General features: G+C 40.7%; 4 protein-coding genes across 23 annotated transcripts in view; all 4 read right to left on the reverse strand.

Annotated features, from left to right (window-relative positions):
• Positions 1-13,894, reverse strand: part of LOC138211026 (protocadherin alpha-C2-like) — a 222,628-nt gene that overhangs the window by 104,541 nt on the left and 104,193 nt on the right. The window contains exon 1 of one of the 20 annotated variants that reach the window (XM_069170543.1): positions 43-2,519. The exons of the other annotated variants lie outside the window; for them this stretch is intronic. Coding sequence (XP_069026644.1) covers positions 43-2,430 — 2,388 coding nt within the window. The 5' untranslated portion in view covers positions 2,431-2,519. Of the gene's footprint in view, positions 1-42; positions 2,520-13,894 lie in introns of those variants that run through there. 20 annotated transcript variants of the gene reach the window in all.
• On the reverse strand, positions 3,370-5,954 carry LOC138211540 (protocadherin alpha-8-like). Its single transcript, XM_069171497.1, has 2 exons — positions 3,472-5,954; positions 3,370-3,384 (listed from the first exon to the last, which is right to left on the reverse strand). The coding sequence occupies exons 1-2, from the start codon at positions 5,845-5,847 to the stop codon at positions 3,370-3,372; spliced, it is 2,391 nt and encodes a 796-aa protein (XP_069027598.1). The 5' UTR covers positions 5,848-5,954.
• Positions 6,918-9,726, reverse strand: LOC138211541 (protocadherin alpha-8-like). The gene is made up of 2 exons (XM_069171498.1): positions 7,215-9,726; positions 6,918-6,923 (listed from the first exon to the last, which is right to left on the reverse strand). Exons 1-2 carry the CDS (start codon positions 9,591-9,593, stop codon positions 6,918-6,920), a joined length of 2,385 nt encoding a protein of 794 aa, XP_069027599.1. The 5' UTR covers positions 9,594-9,726.
• Positions 10,811-13,306, reverse strand: LOC138211542 (protocadherin alpha-3-like). The gene has a single exon (XM_069171499.1). It carries the CDS (start codon positions 13,208-13,210, stop codon positions 10,811-10,813), a length of 2,400 nt encoding a protein of 799 aa, XP_069027600.1. The 5' UTR covers positions 13,211-13,306.

Raw genomic sequence — 13,894 nt, forward strand, 5'->3', positions numbered from 1 at the left:
CATGAAAACGTAAAAATATGAGTAATTTAACTATTCTCTTACCGTATCTTTGTTGGGTAAAGTCTGAGTTCTGGTAAAAGTGTCTCCCCCGTCAATACTGATCAGTTCACCATCTACAGGTGGAAACGGTCCGGGGAAAACCACTACGTCACTCTTCATCGTGTCTGAGCTGAAACACACGTCATACTGCTGAGTAGATTTGGAGTAAGACCAGCTCCCGTCAGGGTGGGTGGTGATCATTGGGGCGCTGTACCTGCTGAAATCGTCCGTCCTGTGGCATCTGACAGCTATTAAACTGATGAGACTCAGCAGGAAGATCACTGACACCGACACAATGGCGATCAGCAGATACAGGTTCAGATCCGAGAAGCTGTCCTCCTTTATAGGAACATGTCTGAACTGAGTCTGGATGTCAGCGATGCTTTCAACCACCACCACATCAATAGACACAGTAGCTGACAGGGAGGGTTCTCCGTTATCAGAAACCAGCACCACCAAGGGGTGAGTTTTCAGGTCATTATCACTCATTCTCCTCTTAGTCCTGATTTCCCCGGTGCTGGTTCCGATCCTGAACAGGTTGTTTCCTTTGGGCTCAGACAGGTGATAAGAAAGCAGCGCGTTGTATCCAGAGTCTGCGTCCACAGCCCTGATCTTTGCCACAAAGTATCCCGCTTCAGCAGAATAGGGGATGTTCTCACTGTTAACGGAGCCGTGTTCAGAATAGGGCGCCAGAACTGTTGGATTATTATCATTTTCATCCAGAATTAAAACGTTCACAGTCACGTTGCTGCTGAGCGGAGGAACACCAGAGTCTGTTGCCTGAACTTTGAACTGAAACGTTTTTAACTCCTCGTAGTTAAACGACTGCAGGCTGACTATATCTCCTGTCTCTGAGTTGATGTTTACAATTGTAGAGAGTGGCAATGAGTTACTGTTATTACGTATAAGCGAATAACTCACCTGACCATTTTGATCAACGTCTGCATCAATTGCTGACACAGTTTTTAAAACTGCACCTACAGGACTATTTTCTTTCACATAAACATTGAATATATTTTCTGTAAATATTGGTTTGTTATCATTCACATCAGACACGTGTACATTAATGACGCTCGTGCTGGAGAGAGCGGGGCTGCCTTCATCAGTAGCAGTGATGCTGATATTGTATTGAGATGAACTCTCTCTGTCAAGAGGACCGTCCACAACCAACGAATAATAATTCTTATAATTTGATTCTAATTTAAAAGGAACGTTGTTTGAAATTCTACAGTTCACCATCTCGTTTTTACCTCCATCGTTATCAAACACTGAAACGAGAGCAATGGCGGTGCCGATGGACGCATCCTCTTTAACAGTGTTCAACAGTGACGTAACTGTAATTTCAGGTGCGTTGTCATTGACGTCTAAAACTTCAATCAGTAATTTAGCATGTGAGGTGAGAGGAGAAGAAGCTCCATCACTGGCTTGTACTCGAATCTCAAAAGCATTATTCTGTTCAAAGTCTATGTTCTTTTTATTTATTACAGTCCCGGTTTGTTCGTCTATAGCGAACAGATCAGTCTTTTTATCTCGACCGACCTCACTGAATGAATACAACACTTGTCCATTTGCGCCCGCATCTAAATCAGTAGCGTTTATTGTTATCAATGACGTGCCTATCTTCACATTTTCATAAACGCTGACTTTGTACAGAGTTTGACTAAATACAGGAGCGTTATCATTAATGTCCAACACATTTACAATTATAGTCATACTGCCTGATTTAGCAGGTGTTCCTCCGTCAACAGCAGTCAGTATGAGCCGAATCACAGAGTCTTTTTCGCTGTCTAAAATCTTCCGAAGCACCAGTTCGGGAGTTACGCTCTCTCCTTTATGTGTAGCAAGAGAGAAATGTTCATTTTGACTAAGCTTGTATGTATTTACAGTGTTTTTTTCGACGTCTGCATCATGAGCTGGGTGCAGAGGGAATTTAGCCCCTACTGCTGTGTTCTCACTGATGTTCATTAATTGTGATGTGCTGAGAAATGACGGAGAATTATCATTGACGTCTAAAATTATAATTTCAATACGGTACAGTTTTAAGGGATTATTAATAACTGCTTCTAGGCTGAGGGAACATTTGGGATCCTCTCCGCAGAGCTCCTCCCGATCTATTCTCTCATTCACGTAGAGGACACCCGTCTTTAGATTTACCTCGAAATATTTCCTCTTTGATCCAGCAACGATCTGAAACATGCGGGACTCCAAATCTTGAACATTGAGGTTCAGATCTTTCGCGATATTTCCGACAACAGTCCCCAGATTTACCTCCTCTGAGACGGAGTAAGAGAGCTGTCCAAACACCGCTTTACAGTAACAATCCAGCACCAGGAAGATGAGATATATCCACACAGAGCTCGTTCTGCCCGGTAAATACATAATTATACACATCCAGAGATATCACATAGAAATATGTGTTCAGTAAAGTTACAAAACAAAGGATTAAGGCCTTCCAACAAAAATCGTCGACATGTCGTTCTCTGCACCCTCTCCTTTTTCTTTGTTTCAAACGTCTGAGAAACATAATCGCCCTCTGAATCTGGGAGGAGCCCCGAGCCACCAAAGAGGACGTTCAAATGTGATGGTCTTCAGTGTCCCCATGTGGAGACTGGCCAAAACTAGTCAGCATCTAAGATATTCACAAACATCACTATCTAATTGCACACTGAAATATTTACCAGATCTAAAGGAAAGATATTCTCATTATGACTCGAGATGTTATTTCATGTTATTTTCCCCTTGAATCTACTAGTAAAGAAAACGGAGAAAATGTAATGCTTTAACGTACGAGTATTGAAATCAGAAACAAACCTGGTGGAAATACTCGTACACAATCCACACTTATACTCGTATAAAGTATTTTTTTTTCTTTTTTGTTAATTAATATGTTTCTCCCTTTGTATTTGGGAAGACCACATATTGCCAAACATTAGTTCAGCATCAGGAATATTTACTTTTAATAAAATAAACTGAATTAGAAATCCATAAACCTAAAGCAGTTCTATATCAGTTTATTCCACGAATTTTAACAATTAATATACCTGATTTCTTATCACTCTAGCATTTTCTTTATTAAAATCTGAGTCGGAGTAAATCCTTTTCATCCTAAAAAAATGCTAAACTACTTAATGGCAAATATTTAATCTGTTTTGTTGACCATTAATCAGATGTAGGCTACTAGATGTATTAAACATGGTAAACACGCGTCCTGAAGATTGCAAGCAACACAAATTCAGACACCATGGATAGCGCCTTGCATTATCAGTTCACATCAACTGGTTCCATTTACACTTGATATCAAACGGTCATTAAAATGTGCCATTTTTTCAGCTACAACACAATACCCTTCAAAATATGATACACAATACGTCGCCATTTTCTTAGATTCTGAAAATGCAGTAATAAATACTTAATGCAACGATGTTTTCTTACCTTCTCTTGGTTGGGTAAAGTCTGAGTTCTGGTAAAAGTGTCTCCTCCGTTAATACTGATCAGTTCACCATCTACAGGTGGAAACGGTCCGGGGAAAACCACTACGTCACTCTTCATCGTGTCTGAGCTGAAACACACGTCATACTGCTGAGTAGATTTGGAGTAAGACCAGCTCCCGTCAGGGTGGGTGGTGATCATTGGGGCGCTGTACCTGCTGAAATCGTCCGTCCTGTGGCATCTGACAGCTATTAAACTGATGAGGCTCAGCAGGAAGATCACTGACACTGACACAATGGCGATCAGCAGATACAGGTTCAGATCCGAGAAGCTGTCCTCCTTTATAGGAACATGTCTGAACTGAGTCTGGATGTCAGCGGTGCTTTCAACCACCACCACATCAATAGACACAGTAGCTGACAGGGAGGGTTCTCCGTTATCAGAAACCAGCACCACCAAGGGGTGAGTTTTCAGGTCATTGTCACTCATTCTCCTCTTAGTCCTGATTTCCCCGGTGCTGGTTCCGATCCTGAACAGGTTGTTTCCTTTGGGCTCAGACAGGTGATAAGAAAGCAGCGCGTTGTATCCAGAGTCTGCGTCTACAGCCCTGATCTTTGCCACAAAGTATCCCGCTTCAGCAGAATAGGGGATGCTCTCACTGTTCACGGAGCCGTGTTCAGAATAGGGCGCCAGAACTGTTGGATTATTATCATTTTCATCCAGAATTAAAACGTTCACAGTCACGTTGCTGCTGAGCGGAGGAACACCAGAGTCTGTGGCCTGAACTTTGAACTGAAACGTTTTTAACTCCTCGTAGTTAAAAGACTGCAGGCTGACTATATCTCCAGTCTCTGAATTCATGTTCACCATTGTAGAGAGTGGCAATGAGTTACTGTTATTACGTATAAGCGAATAACTCACCTGACCATTTTGATCAACGTCTGCATCAATTGCTGACACAGTTTTTAAAACTGCACCCACAGGACTATTTTCTTTCACATAAACATTGATTATATTTTCTGTAAATATCGGCTTGTTATCATTCACATCAGATACGTGTACATTAATGACGCTCGTGCTGGAGAGAGCGGGCCTGCCTTCATCAGTAGCAGTGATGCTGATATTGTATTGAGATGAACTCTCTCTGTCAAGAGGACCGTCCACAACCAACGAATAATAATTCTTATAATTTGATTCTAATTTAAAAGGAACGTTGTTTGAACTTCTACAGTTCACCATCCCGTTTTTACCTCCATCGTTATCAAACACTGAAACAAGAGCAATGGCGGTGCCGATGGACGCATCCTCTTTAACAGTGTTCAACAGTGACGTAACTGTAATTTCAGGTGCATTGTCATTGACGTCTAAAACTTCAATCAGTAATTTGGCATGTGACGTCATCGGAAAAACGGCCCCATCACTGGCTTGTACTCGAATCTCAAAAGCATTATTCTGTTCAAAGTCGATGTTCTTTTTATTTATTATAGTCCCGGTTTTTTCATCTATTGCAAATACATCAGTTGGTTTCCCACGGCCTACTTTACTTAATGAATATAACACTTGTCCGTTTGTACCTGCATCTAAATCAGTAGCGTTTAATGTTATTATCGATGTCCCTACCTTCACATTTTCAAAGACACTGGCTTTATACAGTGGTTGATTAAAAACAGGAGGATTGTCGTTAATATCTAACACATTTATTATTATAGTCATGGTGCCTGATTTAGCAGGTGTTCCTCCATCAACAGCAGTCAGTATGAGTCGAATAACAGACTGTTTTTCTCTGTCTAAAAGTTTCTGAAGCACCAATTCGGGAGTTACGCTCTCTCCTTTATGTGTATCGAGGGAGAAATGTTCATTTTTACTGAGTTTGTATGTATTTACAGAATTTTTTCCAACGTCTGAATCGTCAGCAGAATCCAGGAGAAATTTAGCCCCTGCTGCTGTGTTCTCAGTAATGTCGATTACCTGTGACGTGCTGAGAAATGATGGGGAATTGTCGTTGACATCCAGTATGATAATTTCCACACGGTACAGTTTTGAAGGATTATTAATAACTGCTTCTACATTCTGTGAACATTTAGGCTCCTCTCCGCAGAGCTCCTCCCGATCTATTCTCTCATTAACGTAGAGGACACCCGTCTTTAGATTTACCTCGAAATATTTCCTCTTTGATCCGGCAACGATCTGAAACATGCGGGACTCCAAATCTTGAACATTGAGGTTCAGATCTTTAACGATATTTCCGACAACAGTCCCCAGATTTACCTCCTCTGAGACGGAGTAAGAGAGCTGTCCAAACACCGCTTTACAGTAACAATCCAGCAGCAGTAAGAGGAAATATATCCACACAGAGCTCGTTCTGCCCGGTAAATGCATAATTACATCCAACGAGAAACAGCATGAAAATAAATTCGATAGATAACGTCATAGAATAATAATAAAATATCCCATTCAGCGGAGTGACAAAAGACACCGTTCTTTTTCGCCCTCGAAGTCTCTTTGTCTCAATCGGCAGAGAAACATCTTCATCCTTTGAATCTGGGAGGAGCCCCAAGTCATCGAAGGGGAAGCTAAAATGTTATGGTCTACAATGTCCCCGTGTGGACACTTGCAATCTACATTCAACACGACCATACCGTATTACAAAGCAGAAAGCGTGTTACGCTCTTAAATTCTCCTCGAACACGTAACCAAACCCTCCTTTCTCATGGGATATTAAGCATGCAATTGCATGATCATTTGAGTTAACGTTTATGTTTCATTGTTTTCCTCATTATGCGAGATCATTCAGGAATTAAGTCAAATATGAAACCACTCCATCTAAAATATCCACATTGTAAAAAAATAAAAACCCAACACTATTCATACTAGACACAAAATAAAATGTTAAAAAATGAATGGAAACATAAACAAACTAAATTTAAAGACTTCATTTTCATCGCTATATCTCTGATAAATTATCTATTTTTATGATGAAAAATATATATTGCCGAGGATATGAATCTCTATATGAACAGAATAGTTAAATGTCTTTTTGTTAATTAGGATATTTTTCTCTTTTATCCTGGGGATTTAAAAAAACAAAACGTTACCAGAATTGTGTGTTCACACCATGGTTAGCGACCTAACAGATCAAAAATCAAATCTGCAGAAAGTTATGACTGAGGCCAGAAATAACACAACCACATGATCTTAAATATGTTCTATTTTGACCTAAACTGAAGTTGATCTGTCATGAGAAGGAACAAAGTTATTTTAATTCTACTTAAAATGAAACTATTAATTAACACCTAGTTCTCAATATTAGTGTTGCATAGTAAATAAAGTGCCTATATACAGCAAGACATTACATCATTCCTCAGTTTAAAAAAAATACTCATTAATGCCATATGTCAGTAAAAAACAATCATTCCATTATGGGCTGACAAACTTCCTGCATTGCACACTCAAAACTGCACACAACACACAAGGTTATTTTAGCACCGCAGACATCGGCACACACTGCGTTTTCGAGTGTGAGAGGTCTATGAACTTCAAATAGTATAATTATTCTGGCACAAGTACAACTGTACATTTCAACACAATTTCAATGCCAAAAAGCACATTTATAAAGACAACGTGGAAAGTTACCACAAAGTAATTAAACTTCATATACAAGAAAAGAAAAACAGAGGGGGACATTTCGCGGTTGTCAGGAGTGAAACTATACCAAACTATGAGGACATATTTTTCAAGTTTCTTACCTTCTCTTTGTTGGGTAAAGTTTGAGTTCTGGTAAAAGTGTCTCCTTCGTTTATACTGATCAGTTCACCATCTACAGATGGAAATGGTGCAGGGAAAACCACTACGTCACTCTTCATCGTGTCTGAGCTGAAACACACGTCATACTGCTGAGTAGATTTGGAGTAAGACCAGCTCCCGTCAGGGTGGGTGGTGATCATTGGGGCACTGTACCTGCTGAAATCGTCCGTCCTGTGGCATCTGACAGCTATTAAACTGATGAGGCTCAGCAGGAAGATCACTGACACCGACACAATGGCGATCAGCAGATACAGGTTCAGATCCGAGAAGCTGTCCTCCTTTATAGGAACATGTCTGAACTGAGTCTGGATGTCAGCGGTGCTTTCAACCACCACCACATCAATAGACACAGTAGCTGACAGGGAGGGTTCTCCGTTATCAGAAACCAGCACCACCAAGGGGTGAGTTTTCAGGTCATTGTCACTCATTCTCCTCTTAGTCCTGATTTCCCCGGTGCTGGTTCCGATCCTGAACAGGTTGTTTCCTTTGGGCTCAGACAGGTGATAAGAAAGCAGCGCGTTGTATCCAGAGTCTGCGTCTACAGCCCTGATCTTTGCCACAAAGTATCCTGCTTCAGCAGAATAGGGGATGCTCTCACTGTTCACGGAGCCGTGTTCAGAATAGGGCGCCAGAACTGTTGGATTATTATCATTTTCATCCAGAATTAAAACGTTCACAGTCACGTTACTGCTGAGTGGAGGAACACCAGAGTCTGTGGCCTGAACTTTGAACTGAAACGTGTTTAACTCCTCGTAGTTAAACGACTGCAGGCTGACTATATCTCCTGTCTCTGAGTTGATGTTCACCATTGTAGATAACGGTAATGTGTCACTGTTACTTTGTAAAATTGAATATCTCACCTGGCCATTGTTATCGATATCACCATCAACTGCAGTCACAGTTTTAATAACTGCTCCCACTGGACTGTTCTCTTTTACATAAACATTAACTATTGGCTCTGAGAAGTGAGGTGGGTTGTCATTGACATCAGAAACATGAACAGTAAATATATTGGTGCTGGACAGAGGTGGAGTTCCTTCATCAGTTGCTACTATAATAACCTTATACTCTGCCCTAGTCTCTCTGTCAAGTGGTCCATTAACTACTAGTGAATAATAATTTTTATAATTTGTGTCTAGTTTAAAGGGGGTCTCATTTGCAATAGCAGCTATTACTGCCCCATTTTTTCCTCCATCTTTGTCCAGCACAGACACAAGTGCAACAGCTGTACCTACTTCTGCATCCTCCTTCACTGTATTCAGTAGTGACGTCACCGTGATCTCGGGAGCGTTGTCGTTTAAGTCTATCACCTCAACCAGCACTTTACAATGAGCAGACATCGGAGGCTGGCCTTTGTCGCTGGCCTGAGCATGAATCTCAAACGCAGGATTTTCTTCATAGTCGATCTTCCCTTTGACTAAAATTGCACCAGTTTTAGAGTCAATTTGAAATAAATCTAAAACATGATCTTGACCTTTCTTTCTTAAAGAGTATTCTATATCACTGTTTAAACCGTCATCTACGTCTGTTGCATTAAGAGTGATCACGGTAGATCCTGTTGGCAGGTTTTCAGGAATTTCGATTTTGTATAAAGATCTACTAAAAACAGGATGGTTGTCATTAATATCCAAAACGGTGATGAGGATTTGTGAGGTTCCTGACTTTGATGGATTTCCCCCGTCTACAGCAGTCAGCGTGAGTTTGATAACAGAGTCATACTCGCGATCTAACGACTTCTGCAGCACTAACTCCGCAGACGCACTGTCTCCTCCTTTGTGAATTTCTAATGAAAAATAATCGTTATTACTGAGCTTGTACGTACTAACACCGTTCTTCCCGACATCCAAATCTGATGCCTCTATCAGTCCAAATTTGACTCCTGGTAAAGTATTTTCTGGAACATCAAGCGATTGTAATTGCTCAGAGAAAAGAGGTGCGTTGTCGTTTATATCCCTTATAGTTATCTCTAAACGATAAAGCTTCAGTGGATCGTTGATTACGGCCTCTAAATTGACAGTACATTTTGCAGCCTTTGCACAAAGCTCTTCTCGGTCTATTCTTTCATTGACATAAAGAACACCCGTTTTCAGATTTATATCGAAATATTTCCTCTTTGATCCGCTGACAATCTGAAATTTACGAGACTCTAAATCCTGGACGTTGATATTTAGATCCTTGGCGATATTTCCCACTGAAGTCCCCGGGTTTACCTCCTCCGAGACGGAATACGAGAGCTGTCCAGACACCGTGTCCCAGCAACAAATCAGCAGCAAGACTATAATATAAGTCCGAAAATGGGTCGTTTTGTTCGACAAATACATGGTTATGTCCAGCCTCAAAACACATCAATGCTAGTCCAGTCACAACCGTCAAACTCTCACAATCGAAGGAAACCACAAAAATCCAGTTCCTCGCATTTTTAACAGACTGCTCAATAATCCTCTTCACCCTTTTTCTCCCTTCCTGCGTCTCTTTGTAACAAAGCGCAGAGAAACATCATCATCCTCTGTGGGAGGAGTCTTGTGCCTTCTGAAATAACGTTCGGATGTCATGGTCTATAGTGTCACCACGTGGTTATGTACAATAAGTGCAATTAATCTCTGGCTATACAAGTATATTGAATAATATTACACTTTTGCAAACAAAACAATGTAAATTTATGAAGAACAACGAATAAAATTGTGTTCTTCTATATTTTATGCTGACATAGAGCAGAATGCAATATAATAATTGCTCCCATTTTCCTTCTCTGACTCATTCTAACATTTTCTCTTTTTTGTAAATTCATAACACTTGAGCTCCACCTGCTGCTGATACACCAGCTAGAAAGCTACACAAAACATGCATTTCCCTTCGTCTAAACTGTATCAAATACTTAAAACAGTGACCGTTAAAACTCTTGATGGAACAAAAAATAATTGCTTTATTTCCCTATTTTTCGAATAGACAAGAGGAAAGGTAACGAGAACAGCTGTTGAAACGCCTTCCCTAAACGTGATCAAAACGAGTGTTACGTGATTCATTAGTAAATTAAAAGAACTTTAATAAAATCCAAATAAATGTGCCCAGTGAAAAAACCTAATCTTTCCATTGAGGGCCGATAAACCTCCGTGTTGTATCATGCAGCGCATAACACAATGCTGCGCTCATTTCAGTACCACGGACAGCGGCAAACACTTTGTCTCTGAGTGTGAGAGTCCTATGAACTTCACGTAGTGTAATTATTCTGGCACAAGTACAACTGTAGATTTGAACACAAATCCAAAGCCCCAAAACACATTTATAAATAAGATATGGAAAGTTACGACGAAGTAATTGAAATTCATGGTAAAGAATTAAAAAAAACATCCAGGGACATTTGTCAGTTCGGGACAATAAAATTAAACAGACTATTATAAATAATTATTATTTTATTTTTTACCTGTTTTCAAAGAAACAGTACTTAAAATGTCTTTTTGTCAGCTAGTACAAGTCCTTCGAAATAAGATAGACAAAACATCTCCATTTTGCTTTCGATTCTCGAAATAGTAATATATACTTAATACAACTGTGTTCTTACCTTCTCTTGGTTGGGTAAAGTCTGAGTTCTGGTAAAAGTGTCTCCTCCGTTAATACTGATCAGTTCACCATCTACAGGTGGAAACGGTCCGGGGAAAACCACTACGTCACTCTTCATCGTGTCTGAGCTGAAACACACGTCATACTGCTGAGTAGATTTGGAGTAAGACCAGCTCCCGTCAGGGTGGGTGGTGATCATTGGGGCGCTGTACCTGCTGAAATTGTCCGTCCTGTGGCATCTGACAGCTATTAAACTGATGAGGCTCAGCAGGAAGATCACTGACACCGACACAATGGCGATCAGCAGATACAGGTTCAGATCCGAGAAGCTGTCCTCCTTTATAGGCACGTGTCTGAACTGAGTCTGGATGACAGCGGTGCTTTCAACCACCACCACATCAATAGACACAGTAGCTGACAGGGAGGGTTCTCCGTTATCAGAAACCAGCACCACCAAGGGGTGAGTTTTCAGGTCATTGTCACTCATTCTCCTCTTAGTCCTGATTTCCCCGGTGCTGGTTCCGATCCTGAACAGGTTGTTTCCTTTGGGCTCAGACAGGTGATAAGAAAGCAGCGCGTTGTATCCAGAGTCTGCGTCTACAGCCCTGATCTTTGCCACAAAGTATCCCGCTTCAGCAGAATAGGGGATGTTCTCACTGTTCACGGAGCCGTGTTCAGAATAGGGCGCCAGAACTGTTGGATTATTATCATTTTCATCCAGAATTAAAACGTTCACAGTCACGTTACTGCTGAGTGGAGGAACACCAGAGTCTGTGGCCTGAACTTTGAACTGAAACGTGTTTAACTCCTCGTAGTTAAATGACTGCAGGCTGACTATATCTCCTGTCTCTGAGTTGATGTTCACCATTGTAGATAACATTAATGTGTCACTGTTACTTTGTAAAATTGAATATCTCACCTGGCCATTGTTATCAATATCACCATCAACTGCAGTCACAGTTTTAATAACTGCTCCCACTGGACTGTTCTCTTTTACATAAACATTAACTATTGGCTCTGAGAAGTGAGGTGGGTTGTCATTGACATCAGAAACATGAACAGTAACTATATTGGTGCTGGACAGAGGTGGAGTTCCTTCATCAGTTGCTACTATAATAACCTTATACTCTGCCATAGTCTCTCTGTCAAGTGGTCCATTAACTACTAGTGAATAATAATTTTTATAATTTGTGTCTAGTTTAAAGGGGGTCTCATTTGCAATAGCAGCTATTACTGCCCCGTTTTTTCCTCCATCTTTGTCCAGCACAGACACAAGTGCAACAGCTGTACCTACTTCTGCATCCTCCTTCACTGTGTTCAGTAGTGACGTCACCGTGATCTCAGGGGCGTTGTCGTTTAAGTCTATCACCTCAACCAGCACTTTACAATGAGCAGACATCGGAGGCTGGCCTTTGTCGCTGGCCTGAGCATGAATCTCAAACGCAGGATTTTCTTCATAGTCGATCTTCCCTTTGACTAAAATTGCACCGGTATCGCTATCAATTTGAAATACATTTAAAACGTGATCTTGACCTTTACTTCTCAATGAATATTCTATTTCACCATTTAATCCGTCATCTGTGTCTGTTGCATTCAAAATTATAACTGTTCGACCTATTGATAGATTTTCAAGAATGCGTGTTTTGTATAAAACACGAGTGAAAACCGGTGCGTTGTCGTTAATATCCAAGACATTTATAGCAATTTGTGATGTCCCTGACTTGGGCGGATTTCCGCCGTCAACAGCAGTCACTGTAAGTTTGATAGTCGGTTGTTTTTCTCGGTCTAGAGCTTTCTGAAGCACAAGCTCGGCAGACACGCTGTCCCCTCCTTTGTGGACCTCTAAAGAAAAGTAATCATTTGGACTTAGCTTGTATGTACTAACATCATTCTTCCCAACGTCGATATCCGATGCTCCAATAAATCCAAATTTCCCTCCTGGCATAGTACTCTCTGCAATGTTAAGAGACTGCAAATTCTCAGGAAAATACGGCGCATTATCATTTATATCCAGTACATTTATCTCTAAACGATAAAGCTTTAGTGGGTTGTTGATCACGGCCTCTACATTGACAGTACATTTTGTAGCCTTTGCACAAAGCTCCTCGCGGTCGATCCTTTCATTTACGTAAAGAACACCCGTTTTCAGATTTATATCGAAATATTTTCTCTTTGATCCACTGACAATCTGAAACGCACGTGCCTCCAACTCGTGCACATTAAGATTTAGATCTTTAGCGAGATTTGCCACAGAGGTCCCCGGGTTTACCTCCTCTGATACAGAGTACGAGAGCTGTCCAGATACCACTTCCCAGCAGCAATCCAAAAAAATAACGACTATATAAATCCCAAAACGACTGCGCATCCTCCGCGTCGACATATTTCCATCCAAGGTGAACAGAGCATAAAGATTTTTGTCTCTAAAATCCAGTAATTCAGGATGTAATGGTGTCCCAGAAACCCGATTCGTTTGTTGTTGTTTTTTAAGAAATAATCGACAAAACCATGGTCACAAAATCCATGCTCGCACTGCGTCTCTTTGTAACAAAGCCCTATGAAACATAATCTGAATCGGAATCTGGGAGGAGCCTCAAGCAACCGAGAGGAAGATGAACATGTGACGGTCTACAATGTCCCCGTGTGGTTATTTGAGATGATTACATTTACCACAAAAACAACAACAACAAAAAAAAACAACTGGCATAAATCACCCACATTGCGCTGAACTGTCAAGTCAGACAGCAAACAAACGTCACAAATCACGGCATTCTAAAAACTATCCATTTCCAATATTTGCTTATCCACTAATGCTTTATGATAGATATAAACAAATGCAAGTAAGCCCTTTTTTATTTCTCTTAAAGCCCATATATGATGGTAATTAAATCATAATCCCCTATATCCTCCAAAATACATTGCTCACTCCGATAATCATCATGCATCAGTAATCAGATATTTGATAGAGAAATTAGCTGAACTTGATAACAACAGAGAAACACACTATGTGCGAGACAGGCAGATTGAATTTAACTTTTGCAGTCTTCAGACCCCTCACACCACATTA

Source organism: Embiotoca jacksoni, unplaced genomic scaffold (genome assembly GCF_022577435.1).
Source record: "Embiotoca jacksoni isolate LCO1_2020_lvr unplaced genomic scaffold, fEmbJac1.0.p SCAF_5, whole genome shotgun sequence".
NCBI lineage: Eukaryota > Metazoa > Chordata > Actinopteri > Embiotocidae > Embiotoca > Embiotoca jacksoni.

What these genes read in the sequence shown, in the direction of transcription:
- LOC138211540 (XM_069171497.1), bottom strand. Translation starts at nt 5,847, where the DNA reads ATGCATTTACCGGGCAGAACGAGCTCTGTGTGGATATATTTCCTCTTA.
- LOC138211541 (XM_069171498.1), bottom strand. Translation starts at nt 9,593, where the DNA reads ATGTATTTGTCGAACAAAACGACCCATTTTCGGACTTATATTATAGTC.
- LOC138211542 (XM_069171499.1), bottom strand. Translation starts at nt 13,210, where the DNA reads ATGTCGACGCGGAGGATGCGCAGTCGTTTTGGGATTTATATAGTCGTT.